The 22,912-nt window shown below is 39.7% G+C and overlaps 4 protein-coding genes, 1 non-coding gene and 1 pseudogene across 5 annotated transcripts; 1 reads left to right on the top strand and 5 right to left on the bottom strand.

Annotated features, from left to right (window-relative positions):
* The first annotated feature begins 206 nt into the window (after nucleotides 1-206).
* On the top strand, nucleotides 207-2,782 carry LOC126618998 (autophagy-related protein 18a-like). The gene is made up of 4 exons (XM_050287243.1): nucleotides 207-935; nucleotides 1,376-1,589; nucleotides 2,083-2,224; nucleotides 2,393-2,782. The coding sequence occupies exons 1-4, from the start codon at nucleotides 207-209 to the stop codon at nucleotides 2,481-2,483; spliced, it is 1,176 nt and encodes a 391-aa protein (XP_050143200.1). The 3' UTR covers nucleotides 2,484-2,782.
* LOC126618996 (putative protease Do-like 14) lies at nucleotides 2,734-5,865 on the bottom strand. The gene is made up of 10 exons (XM_050287242.1): nucleotides 5,628-5,865; nucleotides 5,454-5,541; nucleotides 4,910-5,164; nucleotides 4,670-4,797; nucleotides 4,333-4,544; nucleotides 4,045-4,126; nucleotides 3,804-3,946; nucleotides 3,571-3,691; nucleotides 3,191-3,283; nucleotides 2,734-3,009 (listed from the first exon to the last, which is right to left on the bottom strand). Exons 1-10 carry the CDS (start codon nucleotides 5,640-5,642, stop codon nucleotides 2,893-2,895), a joined length of 1,254 nt encoding a protein of 417 aa, XP_050143199.1. The 5' UTR covers nucleotides 5,643-5,865; the 3' UTR covers nucleotides 2,734-2,892.
* Nucleotides 5,866-6,003: 138 nt separating this feature from the next.
* Nucleotides 6,004-6,824, bottom strand: LOC126619000 (histone H2A.1). The gene is made up of 2 exons (XM_050287249.1): nucleotides 6,522-6,824; nucleotides 6,004-6,424 (listed from the first exon to the last, which is right to left on the bottom strand). The coding sequence occupies exons 1-2, from the start codon at nucleotides 6,723-6,725 to the stop codon at nucleotides 6,179-6,181; spliced, it is 450 nt and encodes a 149-aa protein (XP_050143206.1). The 5' UTR covers nucleotides 6,726-6,824; the 3' UTR covers nucleotides 6,004-6,178.
* A 3,789-nt stretch (nucleotides 6,825-10,613) lies between these two features.
* Nucleotides 10,614-10,684, bottom strand: TRNAG-CCC (transfer RNA glycine (anticodon CCC)). Its single transcript has one exon. It is a non-coding gene; the product is annotated as a tRNA-Gly (tRNA).
* A 452-nt stretch (nucleotides 10,685-11,136) lies between these two features.
* On the bottom strand, nucleotides 11,137-16,722 carry LOC126618995 (ATP-dependent DNA helicase Q-like SIM). The gene is given in 16 exon segments (XM_050287241.1): nucleotides 11,137-11,408; nucleotides 11,411-11,602; nucleotides 11,717-11,809; nucleotides 11,929-12,130; nucleotides 12,285-12,368; nucleotides 12,465-12,564; nucleotides 12,796-12,859; nucleotides 13,028-13,108; nucleotides 13,436-13,492; nucleotides 13,775-14,007; nucleotides 14,148-14,484; nucleotides 14,646-14,835; nucleotides 15,052-15,162; nucleotides 15,244-15,463; nucleotides 15,553-16,147; nucleotides 16,572-16,722. Coding segments are annotated over 15 exon segments (2,583 nt in total). The 5' UTR covers nucleotides 16,130-16,147; nucleotides 16,572-16,722; the 3' UTR covers nucleotides 11,137-11,366.
* A 1,355-nt stretch (nucleotides 16,723-18,077) lies between these two features.
* On the bottom strand, nucleotides 18,078-22,100 carry LOC126618294 (heat shock 70 kDa protein BIP3-like; annotated as a pseudogene).
* Between the last annotated feature and the right edge of the window lie 812 nt (nucleotides 22,101-22,912).

Genomic DNA, 22,912 nt, shown 5'->3' with positions numbered 1-22,912 from the left:
TTGATTAAACCCTAATTTGATATACAGAGTGTGAGGTTTTGGAGAAAATTGGGGATTTTTTTTGTTCAACCGCAAGAGCGAAATAAATATAATCTTTTTAAATCGAAAAATCTCAAATTTATAAAATAAATATTTATATTAAAAGGTCGAAATACCCAAATTCCCAACACTTCCACCGCCCTTCTGATTTACTCACCACTCCCCACATGGCGCAGCCGCAGTCAGAGCAGCCTCCCAGTTCGGCCTCCGATTCCGAACCCGACGACTCCCGCTCTCCCTCCACCCACACGATCCCGAACCAAAACCCCAAGCTCCTCCACCTGTCCTTCAACCAGGACCACAGCTGCTTCTCCGTCGCCACGGACTCCGGCTTCCGCGTCTACAACTGCGACCCCGTCCGCGAGCTCTTCCGCCGTGATTCCGATCAGCGGGGCGTCGGAATGGTCCAAATGCTCTTCCGCTACCAAATCCTCGCCCTGGTCGGAGGCGGACCCGACCCTCTCTACCCGCCCAACAAAGTCATGATGTGGGACGACAACGAGTCCCGGTGCATCGGCGAGCTCTCTTTCCGGTCGGAGGTCAGAGGCGTCAGGCTCCGCCGCGACCGAATCGTCGTCGTTTTGGAGCACAAAATCTTCCTCTACAATATCTCCGACTTAACGCTCGAGCATCAGATCGTGACCATCTCCAACCCTAAAGGACTGTGTGAGGTCTCGCAGGGTTCGGGTCACCCCTTGCTGGTGTGCCCGGGGCTCCAAAAGGGTCAAGTTCGGGTCGACCATTACGGGTCAAAGCGGACCAAGTTTATCGCCGCCCACGATTCGAGGCTCGCTTGCTTGGGGCTCACGCAGGACGGCCGGCTTCTCGCTACGGCCAGTAGTAAAGGGACCTTGGTTCGGATTTTCAATGCTTTGGATGGTTCATTACTACAAGAGGTATTTAAATTTCAAATCTTTTACTCTGAATTTTCAAATTAATGTGTTTTTGGTCTTAGTCAAATCCGAATCGAATTCTCAGTGTCTGTTCTTCTGGGTTTGATTTCATGTGAATATGAGTGTGCTTTTGTCGAAGTTGACATTCATGTTTGATTAAGGTTTAGGATTGATTAAGGTTTTATGTTTCAATTGACTGGTTTGCGAACTTAGACATCGTTATCCAAGTTTGAGGGAAACCCGAAACCAAGCATGAGTTTGTCATAAACGTAAGGTGTTAACTCTGGCACTGGATGCTGCTGAGATGTGTGCTATATTTGTCGTCTGTTAGAATGTTTCGCTTCAGGAATCGTGTTCTTTACTACTCTGCGGAAAATATATATGAACGCCTCTGATCACCGGAAAGTATTTATATCTGACAACTTACTTGGTATCTTGTGCAGGTAAGGCGAGGAGCAGAGAGAGCAGAGATTTACAGTCTTGCTTTCTCTTCTGGTGCACAATGGCTAGCTGTGTCAAGTGACAAGGGCACCGTTCATGTTTTCAGCGTTAAGGTTGATTCGGGATCCTTGGGGTGTGAGAGATCACACAGACGCAGTGCATCAGAATCCAATCTTCCTAGTCGATCAGGCATTTCATCGCTCTCTTTCATGAAAGGTAACATACTTTGCATAGCTTATACTTGAGGGCTCTTCGGCGACAAAATTGAAAATTTGATTTTTTTTTTAATTTTTTTTTGCATATCTTGTACTTCAACTAGTAGTTTCTCGTTCTAATTGTTGCAAAATACTCAAACTTATCGGTTGAGGGGTAACATACTTTGCATAGCTTATACGTGAGGGCTCTTCGGCAACAAAAAAGAAAATTTGATTATTTTTTTGCTTATCTTGTACTTTAACTAGTAGTTTCTCGTTCTAATTATTGCGAAATACTCAAAATTATCGGTTGGGGGGTTGAATATAGTGAAAATATTGCATCATGTAGCCTATTCTTGCTTCACGGCACCAGCTAGTTCGCCTTTTTAACTTATGCTTAACTTGCAGACCCTGTTTCTCGGAATATCCTATGCCTGCTGTGTTTTGGATTAACGTCAATTTTGAAATGAATGACAGTTGCGGATTCTGATCTTGGTCTTTCGGTTTCATTCTAGGTTTATCGTTCTCAGGCGTGCTGCCAAAGTATTTCAGCTCAGAATGGTCAGTGGCTAAATATCACTTGCAGGAAGGTTTGCGGTACATTGTTGCCTTTGGCCACCAGAAGAACACAGTAGTGATTCTCGGCATGGACGGAAGGTAACGGAATTCGTTATTGTTTGTTGTTTTTTGTTTATATGTCTATTGATTCCGTGGAACTAGCTTCAACTAGGACGTTCTTGATTTTAGTTCGGAATCAACTTCATTCTTTTCTTAACCGCGTGTGAATATTACTCGTCTAATCCAATTATCGAATTGCCATTGCAGCTTCTACCGATGCCAGTTTGACCCCGAAAATGGAGGAGAGATGACTCAGATTGAATACTATAATTTTCTAAAGCCAGAAGAAACTTCCTGAACTAGTGCAAATACAGAGTTTAAATTATTTAGGGTTGAGATTAGTACGTTATAAATATCTGAGGAGATGAGGAATGTGCTAGAGATTGTTCAACATCGGGGTTACATGTATATAACAGTTGGTTAGTTTTTCTGGTAAATTTTTATCTCCACAGTCGCAAAAACAAGCGCAGTGACGTTTTAAGATTCATACATCAGACCCACATGGTGAGTTAAGGCTTTGTTGTTGTTGCACATAGAGGCAATATCAATTTACAAAATGGTTCACATCAATATCAAGAGTGTTTTCTTTCAACCTTACACGAACGCGTGCTTACTAGCTGGCGAATACATATGCTCTTCTTCCTTTAAGTCACAGGATTACAGGAACCAAACTAACAACAAACATGTTGAAAACAAAAGGTTTTCGCTTACATATCTGAATTGGACTCCTCTGGGATCACTGTTAAGGTCACTATATCGTCTCTCGCTCGTATCACGACTACCCCGATGGGAACCCCGACTCGGTCCCCCATTATTTCAATGATCTGTAACAATTTCACTAGTCATATGAACCATCATATTGCATAATCATGTAACCAAGTCATATGCTAAAGTTTGGAGTGAATACTATTGATGTCTGCTCGGATAAATTTCAACAAAAACCAGCCATATGCCTAATTTGGCGATTTCAAAATGTAATGATATTATGATAAGGGTTCTGAGTACCTCCTTGATGCTTGCAACAGCATTTCCATCAAATTCAATAACGACGTCGCCAGGACGGAACCCGGCTCGTTCAGCAGGAGACCCAGGAGTTACCTGTAATACGACGAACAATGGGAAAATTATTAGATGATGGATCCAGCTATCTCAACAGTCAAACGTAATTACAAAATACTTGTGCGTGAACGTAAGAAGAAAAAGCGTCGTTTTCATATTTGTACATCACACACCCATTTAGAAAATACGGATACATAAAAAGGAACTCTTGGCAGATTGGGTACGAAAGTACGAAGTCATTTAAATGTCTTCGTGATTCAGAAACTGCCAAAGGATGGTATGGATATATTCCCCACCGCTGTGGAAGTAAGAAAATATGTACATACCATAGGCACAAGAATGCCTTTCTTCACGTTTGGAAATGTAGGATCTCTTTCCTTAAGCTGGGTGATGATCACCTCAGTGAGATCAACCATCTTTAGTCCAACCCAAGGCCGAACAACCCTCCTGCCAAACATGACTGGTTAGCTTCACAGATGCTGTCATAAAGGAAACCGATTTGTCATACAGTTATACTTTAGAGTCCTAGAATATGAGTTTCATGCTGAAACAAGCGAACCCGCTTTTCTTTAAGTGCTCCATGATTTTGGTGACTGAATCAATTGGGAAGGCAAAACTCAATCCATCAGCAGCATAGACTTTCATAATATTAACACCAATCACTTCTCCGTCAATATTGACCAAAGGCCCCCCAGAATTTCCCTGCACCAGGCAAGTGAGATACCAGAAAAAAAGGAGCCAAATCTTAGACACATTCCATAGTCATTATTAAGGGACACACAAAATGAAGAGAGAGATACCGGGTTGATTGCGCAATCTGTCTGTAAATACTCTCTCCGCACTCCACCAAGACCCAAATCAGTGCTCTTTCGGTCAACACAACTAGATTTCACAGAGAAAACAAAATGAGGAAACGACAAGAACAAGGATGCTTACAATTGTCAATTTTAGAGACAATGCTAGCTTTTCTTAACATCTATCATCTACATAACATGGAAGGGTTGAAATTGCTTCGTTGCTAGGAGTTTCATCTCATAACTGGTAAAAGAAAAGAACAACTCCTTATTACTCAAAATTATTATTTTTACCTTACAATACCAGCTGTGACGGTATTCTGAAGTGAAAGTGGACAGCCAACAGCTATCACCCAATCCCCAGGTTGAAGTTTACGCGAACTGCCTAGCTTTGCCGTTGGCAGTGGGGTTTTAGAATTTATCTTTACTATAGCCACATCGGATTGTAAATCTGCATTGACCACGGTACCCTCAAATGTTCTACCATCTTGCAAGGTGATATGGACCTGTACCAAGTTACACCAAACATCAAACCTACTGCATTTCGTAACTCAGTCATACAACTCTTACCCCTTCCAATATGTAACAATGTGATATCTTAAACGACGAGAACTGGGATGTAGGTTCTAACCTTCCCTTTGGATGAAGCTCTCAGGCCATAAAAATCAACAACAGTGTGAGCACATGTTAAAATTGTACCGTCCTCGTCAATAATAGTCCCAGAGCCTATGCTCTTTCCCGGAGTGATCCCATATGCACCTACAAGACTCAGTTGACAAACTAGCATTATTGTCGATTTCTCGATAAAATACAACTACCTCAAATAAAAATGCAAAACCAGAAAAACAGAAAACCCAAAATCCGTTCTCACCCTCTGGAACAGAGATGTTGACAACAGCAGGACCGACCTTTGCAGCAGCCCTTGCGAAAGAATCTCTGCCCAAACATCCACAACATGGCTTAGGGGCCTCTTCAGATGGGGAAACACCAGAAATATCCTTCCTTATATCTGATGATGGAACTGAACTAGTTCCCACAGAAAACAGTGGACCCAATAGCCCCGTTTGCCATGGAAGCTGCAAGGATTCGCGCAATAGCGCAGTGATTGACACTGATGCCGTATAATCTAAAACCCAATTCATGAGCAATAATATGATTATTGTAGCTACAAACAAATGGACTAAAACCACATTTAATCAAATTAAAACCCCACTAATTTTTAGTTAAAATTTATAAATGTTAAGGCCAAAAACATCTCAAATGAATTATGAATCTCGATCTCAATTAAAAGTTTGATCAATCAAAACCCAACATTTGACATCTCCTCAATTACCCACCAAGCAAAAAATGTTTGACAACAAGAAAAGACCAAAATTCAATTTGGAACAATAAAAAACAAAGAACTTGGAGCTCACCGGAGTTTCTGCTGCCGTCGGATAACAAAAAAGCCGACCCTGCAGCGGCGGCAATGGCGGCAATCCGGTACGGAGTTGAAAATTTTCTCTGCCGGAATCAGACAGGAAATTCATAAGTTTCTAGCGAAGTAACAAAATTTTAAAAAATTAATTTAAATTAAACTGCGAGAATACCAGAAAATGGTTCATGAGTAAACAGAAAAAGAATGCTTCTTTATTGTGCCTGGAAATTTAGGAACGCAGAGCACCCCAAAAACCCGCCCTTTTACTTTTGGCGACGGTGCCTTAAACCTCAGAGACCAAAGTACTAGTAGCTTAATGGGCTCTTCGACCCACCGTGCAGTTTTAATGGGCTTTGGCCCATATCCCAATAGGTTACTAAGCTTCAAGCCCAACAAGGCACGAGGTACCCAAAAATTGCCATCAGAGGGTTAGGCCTTCCGGATGGTAATACAAGGGTTTTTTGGTAAATAGCAAATTGGTACACAATTAATAGAAAATAAATCAGGATTAACAACTCTTTTATCCTTAATCACATAGTAAGACGGAGTTTTAATCCACAAAACCAAAAGCTTTTCCATTGAAATTTTCAGATATACCCCTACTGCATTTTTGCACTACATACAATACATCCGGTTACGATCACCTTAGTAAAAAGACCAAAATACCACTGAGCCTTACAGATCCCTACTGAGATTGATTAGTCCTAAAAAACGACATGCGTTTTAAGCCTTCTTTGGGGACTTTGCTGCCTTGGGAGACTTGGGCGCCTTCTCGCCTTCTTGGGAGCCAGAGGTCTTCTTTGGAAGCAAGACTGGATTGATGTTGGGGAGCACGCCGCCGCTTGCGATGGTCACGCCGGCGAGGAGCTTCCCCAGCTCCTCGTCGTTTCTCACCGCCAAAAGCAAGTGCCTCGGGTTGATCCGAGTCTTCTTGTTGTCACGCGCCGCGTTTCCCGCCAATTCCAGCACCTGATTTCAATCCGCCACCACGAATAAATTAGCAAAAGTTAAAAATATATATAAGCGGAAAATATTTAGATCTGAGAAACGTGGATCGGGAAATCACCTCGGCGGCGAGGTATTCGAGGACGGCGGCGAGGTAAATGGGAGCGCCGGTACCGGTACGCTGGGCGTAGCGTCCCTTTTTGAGGAAACGAGCGATACGGCCGACGGGGAATTGGAGGCCGGCTTTAACTGACTTGGACACCGACTTCTTCCTCTCTCCGCCTCTTCTTCCGCCGGCGCCCTTGGTGGCTTTCGTGGCTTCCATTCTCTCTGAGTTTTTGGGGAAACGAAAACGATTCGTTTAGGAGGGAAAACGAATTGTTGAAAACTGAAATGCGCTCGGACTTGAATTTTGGTCTGGAGTGTTTTGGTGCGTGGCGTTTTATAGTGGGGTTTGCCACGTTGGCGATCCAAGTGCTTTTGGGCTGGCCAATTGGATTGGTTTCAAACAAGGGAACGGTTCTGATTTTTTTATGAAGATGAACGGCTGTGAGTTAATGACATGCTGGCAATCCAAGTCCTTTTGTGGCAACTCGTTGGAGCACTGGATAATGCTTTTGGTTAAAGCGCTATTTACTCGTATTTTTTCCTTTCACATACTTTTGTCAATTTTGTATCATTAATATTTTTTAATTCTTTTGATTCGACAGCTAAAATTTGAAGAGTTTGACAAGTAAAAATCGGTGGGTATGGATAGCACCGGATGAGGATCCCATCCTAATCCAAATGGTGGGGATCCTCATATCTTAGCCGTTCATCGTATATCGTGCGGTCAGAAATCATTTGAATTAAAATTAAACATAAATAGTAACTGATGAAAGCTGACCGCACAATATACGATAAACGATTAGGATGTGAGGATCCCTAGAATCCTCACCATTTAGATCCAAATGGGATCCTCATCCAATAGCACCAACCTTTCTTGGAAGGTCAAAAAGGAAATGCTTTTGTCCATCACCCTATTTATTCAGTGACAATGATGTTTAGCACCCTATGTATCACCCTCAAGTTTCGTAGTTTTCAACATTTAATACATGAAGTTTTTTTCGTCCCAAAGTCATTCCTAAAGTGTTAATTTTGGGACAATCTCATACATCTGTTAAGTTTTCCGTTAGAACTTATGCTAACTGATGATGTGGCATCCACGTGGACAATTACTGGATGCCATGTGTCAATATGGGCCCACTTTAAAAAAAAAAAAAAACCACATCATCTTCTACCTCCCCCTAACCTGTCCCTTCCTTCTTTCCTCTGCAACCCCCACCCTTTCTTCTCTCCTCTGCAACCCCCACCCACCCTCCCTCCCTTCACTCATTTGCAACCCGCGCCACCCACCCTCCCTCATCTCCTCTGCAACCCTCGCCACCCACCTAACACCAATGGTCCCACCCACCTACCAAATCAAAATCATAGCATCAACGGAACCCTAACCCTAACCCCCCCAAAATTATCATCACCCTCCTCTTTCCTTCTCTCCCTCTTTTCCTCTTTTCTTCTCCTTCTTAGAGTCGGAGCAGCAAAAAACCCACGCACGCTCAAATCATCATTTTCCAATTTCAAATCTCACTCTAAAAAAAAAAAAAGTAAAAGGAAAGTGGGATTCTCTCTCCCTCTCCATTCTAGGGTTTCCGCTTCCGCCATTGCCACGCACGTTCGCGCATTCTTTCCGCCATTGCAACCATTGCTTGCTCCGAGCTCGCCATAACTTTCGATTGCTGCCAATTGGGATTCTCCGATTCGGTGTTGTTTTTGGTAATTATGAGGTGTTTTGTTCGGACTTGAAGGAAGACTTCTTGTACGAACTGTGGTGTAGGTGAGGTTCATCTGCTGCTTGATTTTTTATTTCAATTGTTTGAAGTGGACGATTAAGCACTTATGTGAATTGCTCTTTAGGTGGTAGGGTTTTGGGTTGTGGTTTGCACTTTGATTAATTCAATTTTTTTTTAGTTTTGTTTTGCTAAATTTGTGTCTGAACAAAATTATCATCACCCTCCTCGTTATCTCTGTCGATCAAATCAAAAGCATCCTCGAGCTCTCCATCCAAATCAAAATCAGAACCAAAATCTTGGTCTGTGTATCTCATTCTTTCCACCAATTCCCCAATCAAAATTTTGGTGCGAGGTGGTTGGTGTGGGTTGCAGAGGGGAGGAGGGAGGGAGGGTGGGTGGGGGTTGCCGAGGAAAGAAGGAAGGGACGGGTTGGGGGGAGGTAGAAGATGATGTGGGTTTTTTTGTTTTAATTTTTTAATATTGAAATAGGTCAATATTGACACGTGGCGTCCATGAATTGTCCATATGGGTGCCACGTCATCGGTTAACATAAGTTCTAACGGAAAACTTAACAGATGTATGAAACTGTCCAAAAATTAACACTTTAGGTATGACTCTGGGATGAAAAAAACTTCATGTACTAAATGTTGAAAAGCACAAAACTTGAGGGTAGTAAACTGATATTTACCCAATTTAAATTTTAAGATCTATGTAGTAGATAGACACCGATATCAAAATTTAAACTCATCCAATGATGATAAATAAAGTAATAAACATTATCATTACTTGAGGATAATGAGGAAAAATGCACCCATTCAAAAAGACATGCGTAAATCATTTCCAAATTTATAACACAGCAAAATGTTAAATTATATCAACCCACTTAATTATTTCTACACATAAATGATCACAAAGCCTTTCTTGGGATAAATTTTTTAGTGTGTTGAAAACATGATACACCAAGTGACAAAAAACAAGTGCTTGCATATTTGAAAAAGAAAAAAAATTCAACTACTTGTGTTATGATATTTGGTGTACCAGGCTGTATTTTCGGCACACTGGAAAATCTCTTCTCTCTGAGTATTCTTCACCAAATAAAAATATCATGGATTGGTCTTTAAACAAACTTCCTTGAATCATTGGCATTTGGAAATGAAAACTGGTCATCTACTACGTCATAATTAATGATTAATTCCAACATAATCCTATCATTAGCTCCTAATTAATTAACCTGCATGTGTTGTCATGGCTACAAGCTGATCATCACTTGGGAAAGAGCAAATGATCTTCATCTGCAACTTCCTCAAATTTGCAGCAAACTCCAAAGCTTCATTCATCGCAGCCCGAGAATCGGCCAACGCCCCCTCGAGCTCCTTATTTATCAAGTAGAACGAGGATATCTGACATAGAATTTGATCATGCCTCTTTTGAAACCTCGTCGCCCTTTTTTCCGCTTGCTTCAATGCTTCACTGATGATCCTCAGTTTTTCAGTCGTTACTTGTTGCGTATACCAACTCTTGATGTTTGGCACGAAGAAGAAGAGCGAGGAGGAGAAGCCAATTAGGGCGAAAATTACGCGGCCGAAATCCATGGAGGTGGTGTTCATTTGTTGAAGACTTGAAGAGGAGATGTGAGAACAAAAATGGAAGAAAGAAGGGAACGTAGTTAAAGATTCTTTACTTTAAGGGATGGCATTTCAAGTAGAGGTACGTACGATATGGGTTTGCCATATAACTCGTTAAGGAATAATCTTTACTTTTCCTTTTTGCCTGGTATTTCAAGGAAACCTGCCCATCATCTCTAAGAAAGATAATGCGTGACATCATCTCCGAAATTATGCGAGACCTCTTTATTCTTTGAGACGGGTTAAAGATCTCGACAAACCTTTTCTCAAAAAAGGCGGAGCTTGTTTTATAAGATTGAGGTCATAACTTTAGCCAAAAAAACTTATTTGGATCATTTCATAAGCTTATGATGAGTACATACCAGGTTATGCTACATTCTGTCTAGTTTTGTCCAGGCTCAACAAGTGAAACTTTTTATTGAACATAAGAAATATGAGAGAAAAAAAAAAGACAAAGGAAAGGAAAAAACAATCTACAAAATAACTATACATGGGGTAGCAAAACAAAACCATCAATTTATAATTCAGTGTTTTTGACTTATCCTTTCAGTTTGCCGTAATTATATATAAGTGTCGTACACAAATATACAGATAAACATATATTGATGTTATAAAGTTATTGGCGTCAGCAAACAATGAACTCATGTTGGCTCCGCCACTGTCTATTGGTTGTTACTTCATATGTACTACTAATGTTCTTGTCATCTTAATGAGTACCATGCTGCTTGTAAAAAGTATAAAATGTTTAAAAAAAACTCATGCGCATCCAGGGAATCGAACCCTGGTCAGTACCGTGGGAGGGTACTATGATACCACTACACCAGATGCGCTCGTTGTTGAGTGGGTTCTCCGTTTGCATTTTCATTATATTTGTTTTTCTCAATAACAAATATACATCTTAGAAATTTTGAAATTTGCATGCTCCTAAAAGCTAGACTGATTTCCTCTATAAAAACTGCGCTTAGATATATAAAGACAGTTTATGACACACGTATTAATTTTTTTGTCGATTCACGTGATGTCAATAATAAAGTTGGTTTGGTGACAAAAGAAGCGTTATCAGTTTCACATGAAATTAACAACAAAAGAGATGACACATACATAATAATTACAAATTTTAAATATCATTTACTTGCTTCACGTGAACAAACATATAAAGCGGGCAGTAGTTACATAAAATAGAGGTTAACTGAAACAGTTTTTTGACACACGTATTAATTTTCTTGTCAGTTCACGTGATGCTGATAATAAAGTTAGTTCGGTGAAAAAGAAGCATCAATGGTTAAACGTGAAATGACAGAAAATGTCACATATGCAAAGCTTTTCATTTCCTTTTTTCACATATTTAAATCCTTGATCCCATCACAATGTCTTACATGTAAATTCTAAACTTGTCAATGATTCAAAGACCTTGGCCGGACACTTTTATTGGAGAGTTTGGCCTCTATTCTACCTCGAGCGGTTTTCAAACTTGGACTATTTCGTTGCCTTCGTGACTTTCGTCTTCCTCTTTTACCTCCGGAGCTTAATGGTTTTCTGTTGCCGCGAATGCTCTCTAACCGCTGACGCCGAATCTCAGGATCGGCCCAGCCTTTGCCCCAGTCCGTAAAAGTTGAGAAAGATTTAGGTCTGCTTGCAGAGAGTAGCATATCCGCTTCAGGGTGAACGTAGAAAGTTTGCTCCGTTTTGGATTCGAGAAACTCCAACCCAAGTTCTGTTAGCTCGGGGAACTTTAGCTGAACGTGTGTCTGCGTGGAGGGTTTAAGTCAAAAATGTGAGATCAGACCAAGCAAGAAACTGACGCATGCGTGGTGAATCAAGCATGCAGAGAAAGACTTGGCTGATTAAGATAAAGTTTGTACCTTTGTATCACCCTCTTTGACGTAGCCTTTACCTTCCACGACTCGAACAAGGCCTTGCCACCAAAGAAGTTCGGTTGCCATAAATTCTTGAGACTGCAAACAGCGTCCATGGCCATCGTATGAAAATCACCAAACAATGTGTTAGAATTTGAGTTGCACCTTAAGTGCCACTGCAAGAATTTTAAAGAAGCGGAGAGCAAGAGAGAACCCACCTGCTCCCTTATTTTACTGACAATCATCCTGAGATTTAGCTTTTCCATATACCTCTCATGTCTAATATCAGTACCCATATCATCATCATATAAACTGGTCCTGTATTTACTTGCATGATGAGCAGCAATAACCTGCATTAGGAGATCCGTCTCCTTTCTCAAATTTTGCAGTTCGGGGGGTCCATTTACACACACATCACAGCTGCATTGAAGCAAATTGATTAATATGCATAAAATATGAAAAACCGTCACGCACAAGTAAAGATAAAACACATTAAAAATAAACTGGCCAAAAGCAAACTCTGGTGAAGAAAATATACAAAACAGAACCTCAAAAGAGGAGAAATGATACATACAAGAGACACTTTTCATTACTGAAATCCTCCCCGAAGTACTCCACAAGTTTTTTAGCCCGACAGCATGAAGAATTCATTCCATACCTGAAAGTAAACAGAGAAGCATAGAATACCGGTCCTGTATTTGCCTGCAAGCGTGTGAAACAAACAAGGTTGCAAGGAGATGTATTTAACATAAACCTGAAACAATCTGATAACATCTTATATGCTTGCTTTGTCTGCTCTTCACTTCTTCGACTCGGCAAAAGTGACGGAGCTCTTGTTAAGTTTGCAAATAAAACTGCTCAAGAGAAACAGACGAAGTTTAAGTCCAATCCCGCAATCTGGACTTCAGAACAAAAGTCACATTTAACAATGCAAATATAAGGAGAAAAAGCAGATATGTTTCAAGCAGAATATACATGAGCTTGGAATGCATAAAGTTAGCTTACTTGTCACAAAGAGAAATATAAGGTTAAAATTTTCAACTAACTTAACCTAGTTACAGCTCATATTCTGAAAATCAACTTACTGCAGTCGGCTAATTTTCCATCTCTACCCGCTCGACCAGCTTCTTGATAGTATGCTTCCAAACTCTATAATAGAGCAAAATGTTATAAGAAGCTCACACACAGCAGTGTATAGTTAAGTAATAAACCAATAGCTGTAGTCCGCATATAACTGCGTAAACAAAGAAGCAAACTACTGAATCTATGTTTAGTTAGAACAAACAAAATGAAGCAAAACTAGAGTAAGAAGATCACCTGTGGCCAGCCATAGTGGATGATTCTTCGGACATTTAGTTTGTCAATTCCCATTCCAAATGCAATTGTTGCAACAACAACCTACAATGGGAGGAAAATAATTTTAAAGTCGAGTTTAGATTCCCCACCTTTTCTCTTCAATACTTGGTTTTTAAGTTTAAGATGATTATTTTTCAGAACTTAATGGATCATTAATGAACACAAATGAAACTATAAACCTCAAGTTGCTAAATTGAAATTTATTAACAAATGCCTCAAACAAATTCCAATGCTTAACAGGTGATCCAGCATATGCATAAAAAATCTGTTTAAGTTTTAGATGTGATATACATATACATATACATATAGAGCACAGAACAATCTGGAATTCAACATTTTTAGCATCTTCCGTAAGCCTGAAATTCATACCTCTAAAGTATTTTCATGAAACATCTTGTGGACCTGCCTTAGGTGCGACTTTGGCAACTGGAGAAAAATTAAACCCACATATATGTTAGCAAACAAGAGATAGACTTCAGTGGCAGCATGGAGTATCTTCAATTTAGCAATTGGATAGCAAACAAGAGATAGACTTCACTGGCAGCATGGATCATCTTTAAGTTAGCAATTGGATAATGAGTAGAATTCAATAATGAACTAGCATGATAGGAAAGTCAAAAAGATCCATCACCAACATTCATCTAGAAGAGAACACTAGAATAATATGCATTTATAAAAACCTGCAACTGTCATAAATCCATGACGTACCGCTGCATTATAGGCAGCAGCTTTCACCCCGCACCGACAAAGATAATTTGCAATGCTCAACGTTCCCTTTCTAGTAGGAACATATATGATGGTTGACCCTTTCTGTAAAGGCTCTTGCACAAGTCTTAGTCTTTCTTCCGGTTTATTTGGCAGATCAGTTATATTAGATCTAGTTTCTTTTCTAGTATTCCAGTCATCATGAACAGTTTGTCTCAAGAATTCACCGCAGCTAACTGTATGAAAAGATAAGTGCATTGAACAATAATCATATCTGACAACTATCAAGTCTATTACTAATATCACAGGAGTCCTAGATCATATAACAAAGGAAAGGATAAGAGAGAAAAATAATAGAAATTGCAAATAACAATACCATCCCAATCATTCACGCTCTGGAAGATGTCAAGGTCATTTTCCAAGTAGTCAACTGACAGCTCCCTTCCCTTTGAAGCACTTGAACCATTTTCCTGGGATGAACTTGCTTCATCATCTATGTCAGAGAAGTCATCCTCAATATTGGCCAAATCATCCTGAGAAATGCTATCTGCCTCTGATATGGTATTATTAGCAGAGCAATTCAGGAGGTCGTTTAGGTCTTGTAACATGATCATTTTTTTCTTTTCACCTGTTTTTCTCTTTCCAGTATACATGTCTACCAATTCACGGAAATCATCCTCATAAGTTGATGCAGATGTTCTACTATGTTGTACCTGTAAGTTATGATAAAAGTAAATGGATGAAGAATATAAGAAATTATCATAACTGGAATCTATGATTTATCCATGCAGAACAAAACCCTCTGCTGATAATTTTATTAAAAGAACCTAAAATAAGACTAAAACTTTTTCTAAAACTAATACAATAAACTTACCTTAAATCTTAGATTTGGCCGGAAAAAGGAAGTTAGCACAACCTTTGTTTCCTTTGACATGGACAATGACTTAAGAATGTCTTCCCGGACCTGAATTGTGGCAGTAGCAGTCAATGCCATCAGTGGTATATCAAATTTTAAGAATTTTAACTTGCAAGCACTGAAGTTCTTTCGCAACTCAGACAATTTCCTGAAACATTTGGAAATACGTGTCAAGGAAACATGATAACTTTCGAATCCAAAAGAACTAAAATGATGCCATACCGATTTGGAGGCTAGATCCAAATGACTAATAATGCTCATGTCATCTATGCCCACGTTTAGGACATGCATCAGTCATTCCTAAATCCAACCATTAATTTGTAGTGGTGTATATGATGCACTTATAAACAGACATCTGGCAAACCTGTAGTCAGGCCGAAAATCATGCCCCCACTTCGAAACACAATGGACTTCATCAATAGCGAAAAGTGCGATTCCACGATTTTCTGCTAATTTTTGAAGTGGCTTTATCAGTCTGTAGCACGATAGATTGCAATTTCTCAGACACTTCAAGACATTAGTAAAACAAAAGCCACTTAATAAAGAAGTCTCTTACCTCAAGATAGTTTCAGGACAAACATATACTATGTCGTACATCCCTGTCATTGCTTTGTTTTCCACAGTACTATCTGGTTGCCCAGATCCAAGAAAGCAAGCAGAAACCCCATGTTTTGCCAGCCTTAAGCATTGATCGTGCATCAAGCTTATCAACGGTGAAATCACCACCACCACCTTCCCTGTCAACAATGCTGGAATCTGGAAGCACAGAGATTTACCTGCATAAAAGGTAATTATGAGTAAATGTAGCCAACCATCTAACAGAAAGATAAGGAAAACAGACACAAAAATAAGCAAGAAATAATACCAGACCCTGTTGCGGCAAGAACAAGAGAATCTCGGTGAGCCATCCAAGCAGCCAAGACTTCCTTCTGGAAACTTTTTAATGATGAATAACCAAAATGCTTTTGCAAGAGACTGTTAGCTGTCTTCTCCCAATCTGATTGAATGTCCAGGCAATCCGATGCAGACGATTCTGTCAAGACTTCAACACTATGATCCACACCAGAAGGAGGTCTCTCACATTGTTCTACAGAAGCACATAGTTTTGATCCAGAAACAGAAACGTCAGGTACAACCTCAGTCTTAATCCGTTTTGGTCTACCGGTGGAATGAAAATGATCCAGTATGCTAGACTGTCGAATTTGACCCGGAGCAGTAAAAGCCCTTTTCCCCAAAGCCTTCACATTCCTTGTGGTGCATCTTGAACTACTCAATGCTCCCTGATTGTTTCTACTACAACCATTCAATACATAATCCAATGCATCATCAAATGAAGGGCCTACTTCTTTTACAGCATCTACGACAGCGGAATTCTCAAATCCCATATCAAGCAGTTTCGCAATGACTTCATCTTCATCAGATGAGAAGCCATTGACATTCATGGCCACGAAAAATGCTCTCTAGCGAAAATTTACGAAACCAAAAGTCAATCATGCATCAAAATGCAAACCAGAAAAACCGGATTCCCATATGAAAATACGATTCCAAATCCAATTGAAATTAATTTTCAATTCAATTTCTCGTTTTTACTAACAAAAAAGGGATCTTGCTCTTGCCCTTAAATTTAATTACCTCAATGAACAAAAGAAAATTAAAACAAGTTCTAATTTTTAATTTCTTCATAAGAAAACTGATTCGACTAATCGACAATGGTGTGAGATTCACCTAGAGCAATCAAAGTTCAATGGTGAAAATTAAAATTAAAACCCACCAAGAATAATTCCACGTATTCAATTAATTAATAATTAAGCAAAAATTGAAGAAAGATATGTACACTAATCAAGATTAAAACTCAAAAGACGAAAATCGAAAGCATGAGCTTACTTTAGCCCTTCAGCCCGCGCAACGGCGCAAGCGCTCTCTTTTCTCTGGGAAGTTGGGAACTCACCCCGCCAAACTCCGAAGTTGGGAATTTTGAAGTGGAGGCGTTTCGCGTGTATTGTCTTCTCTCATCCTACGTCATGTCGTCCGTCCGTCTTGCGTCAGTAAAATGACAACATTAATAGTTGATAATACAAATCTAGGCTCAATTAGCCAACACTATTCTCTCCGAATCGTTATTGTGAGGATCTCAGGAATTCGTGAATCATGTATATTCATCATATATTATGTGGACAGTTTTTGTCAGGTATTGTTTGTGTTCAATTTTAAATAAAATGATTTCTGACCGTAAGATGTACGATAAACGGGCATGATTCACTAATCTCTGGAATCCTCATAAAGATGATCCGTATTCCTCAATTAGGAATGGTTTCAAAATCATGAAGCGCTTTTCGAAAAAGAAAAAAATTTTGAGTTCCAAAAGCATTTGAAGTATTTTCTACAAGAAACACTTTATGTGTTTTTTTTTCTTCCTATAAACACTTAAATGTTTTTCCATGATTTATTTGTATTTTTGTTAAAGATTAATTTCACAAACATTTTTACAAAAGACGCTTTTAACTATTTTAAAAAACACTTCCAACCAAGCTCATAGATAATTTAACTCGGACACAACCTATTGCTTCTCACGCATTGTTCCATCAAAATCTAGTTGCACTGGTGTAGGATAAATCGAAAAAAATTACAATTTTCATTCAATATTAAAAAGTTGTAATTAAAGTTCAAATATACATCTTACTAGACTTAGGGCTGGTTTGGTATTGATGTGTTTTGAAAAAAAAAACTGCTTCTGTTGTACTGTAAGAATAAGTTCATTTTTGCTGTTTCACGTTTAATTTCAGTTTTTTTTCACCCAAAATTGTGAAAATAAGTTATTTTTAAGTGTTTACCAAACACATTTTTTAGCTCAGTTTTTTTTTATAAAAGCACCTCAGTACCAAACCAGTACTTACTCTAATTCTTGGAGTAAAACTTAAATTTTAGGTTCTAAATCTATCTCAACTTGATGTCAACCCTTGTGGGTCAAATATGAGTTTTAACCCCAAACTCAATTTTGGGGCAAATTTAGCCCAAGATTCCACTCGGTTAGTGTGTTGGGCCCACCATATGTGTATTTTTTTTTTTGTTTTGTATTTACAAATTTATTGAATCCAACATCTAAGAGCATCTCCAAATGAGATGTCAAAATTGCCATGTAAACATACAACAGTAAAAAATGGTAGCAAACTCTCTCTAACTGAACCTTCAATTTCTTAGGTAGCGCTGAGTCATTTGAAGGCAAAGTCTTTTGCAATCAAATTTGATAGCAGATGTCAAATTTATTAAATGATATTTTAACATATTAATATAATATATAATAAATATTGTTATGTTTTTGAAATATTTGATTGGTTGCCTTAATCATTGGACTCCAAAAAAGATAAAAAGTTTATTAAATGACATTATTATTTAACATATCGGGAACAAAATATTATACAAAATGTCAAATGAAACCGTCCAATTACCCTTGGTTTCTTCCCCGCCTTCACCACTGAGAACTCCACCTTGAACTGCAGCACTGTATGCAACAGCCTCATCAGGATTGACCCCCTTGCTTGCCTCTTTCCCATCGAAGAAGTCTTTCAACATCTCTTGCACCTTAGGAATTCGGGTACTCCCTCCAACGAAGACAATCTCGTGAATGTCTTTCTTCTTCAGGCCTGCATCTTCTAAAGCCTTCTTTACCGGTCTCATGATCTTCTTGAACAAGTCCATGTTCCTTTCGAAGTTTCCCGAAAGCCTTGGGTCCTTGCTAATATCCTTGTTATATTTCTTCTTGATGAACTTGATGACGTAGTCCATCACTCCATGGTCGAAGTCCTCTCCTCCCAAGTGAGTGTCTCCACTCATAGACCTCACCTCAAACACGCCGTTATCCATTGTCAAGATGCTAACATCAAATGTACCACCACCAAGATCGTAAACTAATTAATATGTGTTGTGATTGGCTCATATTTTGAGCTGGCAACAATGAAGTGACATGTGTTTGCTTTCGGTGGAAATATCACATGGTGTGGGCTGCATGAAAGTTACAGACAAGTGTTGCAAAGTAAAATCAAAAGTGGGTTTGCCTTTTGACTTTGGGAGCATTGCAAGAAATGTGATGATGACTTGGCCTTTATTTAATGCAAGGAAATGTTTGCATTAGGTGTACTTGCCGAGGGAGAAGGTTTGCATCAGAAAAGCATCCAAGGTGGAGAGAGCATTCGACTCTCCCATGGGAAAGGTTGAACATGGGTTGAGAGAAAATCAAGAAAGCTAGAGTGAAAAGTATTATAGTGAAAGAACTCTTGGGGTAGAGTGAGGCTCTTGGAAAATTTTATGAGTGGGTGTGCAAGGAATTCAGGATTGGGTTATGTTGATTTAACTCATGTGTACTTGTACTGTTATTCTCATGGTGAAGAGCAATATCTCTCCGGGGACTTAGGCATGATTTTGCCGAACCTCGTAAACTTCTCAGTGTCTTTATTTCTTGCATTTTATTCTGTTCAACTGAGTGTGATTTGGTGAGGTTGTAATTTGAATCTCGTTTCCGCACTAACGAACGGGCTAAGGCACAACAATATGTTCTTCTCTTCTTTCTTGTCGGATCATAATGGCTGCGGCTGTACGCTCGTTGATCATCCGAGCCACATTGAGCCCGGCAATGATGCCCGCATCCTTGGTAGCCTGCCTCTGCGCATCATTGAAATAAGCTACAAGAACCAATCAAAAGCAACCCATCAAACCAACGAACACAATAACATAATCACTATGTTTTCTCGTTGTATTATCTAATAACCATCCACAGGACTATAGAAGATTTAAGTGAGGAAATTTTCGAGCATCACCTGGAACGGTTACCACGGCGTCTTTGATTTTCTTCCCGAGGTAGGCCTCCGGTGGTTTCCTTCATCTTACCCAAAATCACAGCACTGATTTCCTCAGGGCTAAAAACCTTGGTTTCACCTTTAACGTTCACCTGCATGTACGGCTTCCCATCTTCGTTCACAGCCTTGTAACGTAAAAACTTAATATCTCTTTAAACCTCTGGATCATCAAACCTACTGTTTGGATCAAAACTTAAACTTTGGGCTCGGGGGAAGTTGGCCCAAAGAGCATCCTAAAAGGAAGAAGCCTAGTAAAGGCCAGTCAAAACCCAGCCGAAGTCCAGAAGACAGGAGAAGCCCTTTTCTGACTAGGTGCAGGCCATGCAGACTACTTGCTCACCTACCCAATGGGCAAGTGGTATAGACCAGCCAGCTAATCAGCCCAAAAAGTATTTTTTAATGGCAGTACAAGTAAATAGCTGATGAGTCACTATCCTTCAAACTACATTCGGGCAAGATTACTGCTACATGAGGCCAAGCCAAGGTGTCTATAAAAGGAGAAAGAGAAGTCAGAATCAAGGACACTCAAACAAACAAACAAAAGCACAAACTCTGCTCAAAAGCCAGATTTGCCTTCAAAACGAAGCTGTAGTCAGCCCAAGCCTTTATCCATTTCGGGATAAACCCTTTGTAATAGCTCTACTACCCTGCTCAAAGCCTGCTGTAGTATCGATTTTCTTTCTGCAAACTCATTTCCCAACCCCTTTTCTAAGCCTTCAAACCTTCTGTTAACCCACAAAGATAGGAAGTTGCAAGACGATCAGCCTTGCCCGACCTGCTTTGTTTTTGTTTTTTTTCATTCATTAGCCTAGCAATATGTTGTATACTTCAAGTTGTATCCAAGTTATTTCTAGTAATATGGCTATTAAAAGACTCTCTCAGCACTTGAATTTGATTTGAATATGTTTTCACAGTTTAAGCCAGATCTAAGTTCTAAGCCCTCGGGCATATAAGATTTGATCACCCTAAAAGTCCTTGGCCTCCTCAAGGCATAAAAAAGAACCTGATGTGGACTTAACTCATCCACTACAAGCTTTGATAACAAGAAGTCCGAAGTTACTTGGGGCGCAAGTAATCGACCTGTCACTTGGTTTTATTTCTGTTATATTATGATGACCATATAACGTTCGAGTACATGATGAATTCTGATGGGAAGCCTCAAGGCCTATTCAAGGCTCCACAAAGGCACCTATTTGGATTCATCCTATTTCTCGGGCAAGAACATTGAGTATAGAAGGGGTTCTGATGGGAAGCCTCAAGGCCTATTCAAGGCCCCACAAATGCACCTATTTGGATTCATTCTGCTATTTGAGCTCAGGTAATCAGAAGTATGATGGTTATAAGACCCATATAACGTACAAAAGGAACCTTATGTGTTTGAGTACTAAGTTTGTTATTTACGGGAAGCCTCAAGGCCTACACCTAAGGCCCCACAAAGGCACCTGTCAATAACTAACATAGTTTTTCGAATATATATAATTAAAACTCAAACATCTGTTCTACATCTACCATGTTGAATATGGTAGTGGCACGCCTGAGCAATTCAAAGTTAATCTTGATCGTGAGCCTCAAGGCCAACATTCAAGGCCCCACAAGGGCACATTTCAAAGTTAACTCTATCATTCTCTTTCAGCCTTGCCCAACAAGCCTTGCCCGACAAGCCCGCCAGTAAAGCAGAAGCCCGACAGAAAGCATCAACCGGCGCCAACCTCTCGGGGAGCTGTGTGCTCGTCGGCCAGGAAGCATTCCCCACGGAAATTCCCGCCACGAACACCTATAAATCAAAACACCGAATCGAACAAAACCCAATTAAGTTCATAATCCAAATTAAACACACAGATAATCCACAACATCTTCCAATCCAAGTACCATGTAAAGTTGCTTAAATTCTTCCCATCTAAGTTCATAATCCAAATTAAACACACAGATAAACCACATCCCCTTCCAAATAAGTTAATAATCCAAATTAAACACACACAAAATCAGTCTCTTTTGCCCAATGAGCCGCTTAACGTTGGAAATGGTGAGTTCTGCGTTGAGAGGGGCTTGATTCGTGGCCGCCTCTCCGATCAGACGCACCGTATCAGTGAATGCGACCCAGGAGGGCGCCTTGATCGTTCGCATGACCGTTCTTGTACACTCCCACACAGGAATACGTTGTTTCGAGATCGATTCCGATCAGAGTCCCGAACTTGGATGAATCAGAGGCCGCTACTGCTATTCCACACAGGAATTCTACCCACAAGCCAAAATTAGAAAGAACAATTCTTCAGCAAATATATGAAAATAAATAAACTAGAAATTTTACGTGCATGATGTTATGTTCTTAAAACCGAGCACATGTTAGTTGTAGACTTAAAATGAGTCGCATGTTGATACATTTTGTTAACGATAATGACATGTTATACATTACCGATGACAGATTAACGTTCGTTCTTTAGTATTTGTCACTCAATAAAAAAGTAAGACGTTCGTTTTCATAGCCAGACTAGTTAAGAAATTAACATAAAAGATTTGATTATGTTGTACCTGAAACAAAGAGAAGTAGAAACGCGAACGACATTCTTGGATCCTCTTCGCCTTCATTGATTTCCCTGTTTTTTTTTCAAGTTGAGATTTTTGTGTTTGGGAATTTGAATTATGAGTGTGAAAGATGAAGGTTGAAGGGGTTTTTTTATAAAGAAAATTAACGAAAAGTTAAAAAAAAAAGTAGTTTTAATAATACTAGAGAAAGGTAAAAATGTGGTTTTTCGTTAAAACTAAACAGTTCCGGAAATGTTTCGTTTAAACTTCATTATTATATATTGTGGGGCCCTGTGCGGCAATGTTTATGTCGTGCATACTATTGGCCAATGGTGATGCGCCATGTTGGCAATTTTATCAGTGCACGTTGCTGCCTTGGGACAAGGATTGTCTGCCTTCCTTGTTCCTATGCCCTCCTGTTTGTGTGGTCACGGTTAAGTTACGTCAACATTTTATATTACTATTTATTTTTGTCTTATTATCTCTATAAAAAAACATTATAAAATGTTGATGTGGCTTAACTGTGATCATACAAAACAGGAGAGTACGAGAACAAGGAGAAGGGCAGACAATCCTTGTCCGCTGCCTTGTTACTGGGAAATGTCAAATGGCGTATGGGAGGTTGACGCGTGGAGTCTGTTGGGATCCAGACTGTTCTTGAATTGTAAAGACGGGAAAAAAGGCGCGCGGGGAGTGCATGGCAGTTGGAGGGTAAAATGGGTATCGGACGAAAGAACGAGGGTGTTATAGTAATTTGGACGCTTTGTTTCAGATGTCTAATTGGGTCTTTGAGTCTGGGCTGGGCTGGACCACAATTGCTTTGTTTTTATTATGGCCCATTATCACTTTGAC

This window comes from Malus sylvestris, chromosome 4, assembly GCF_916048215.2.
Source record: "Malus sylvestris chromosome 4, drMalSylv7.2, whole genome shotgun sequence".
In the NCBI taxonomy this organism is placed as follows: domain Eukaryota; kingdom Viridiplantae; phylum Streptophyta; class Magnoliopsida; order Rosales; family Rosaceae; genus Malus; species Malus sylvestris.
Note: the sequence above shows the minus strand (reverse complement) of the source record. Positions and strands in the feature narration are given on the sequence as shown.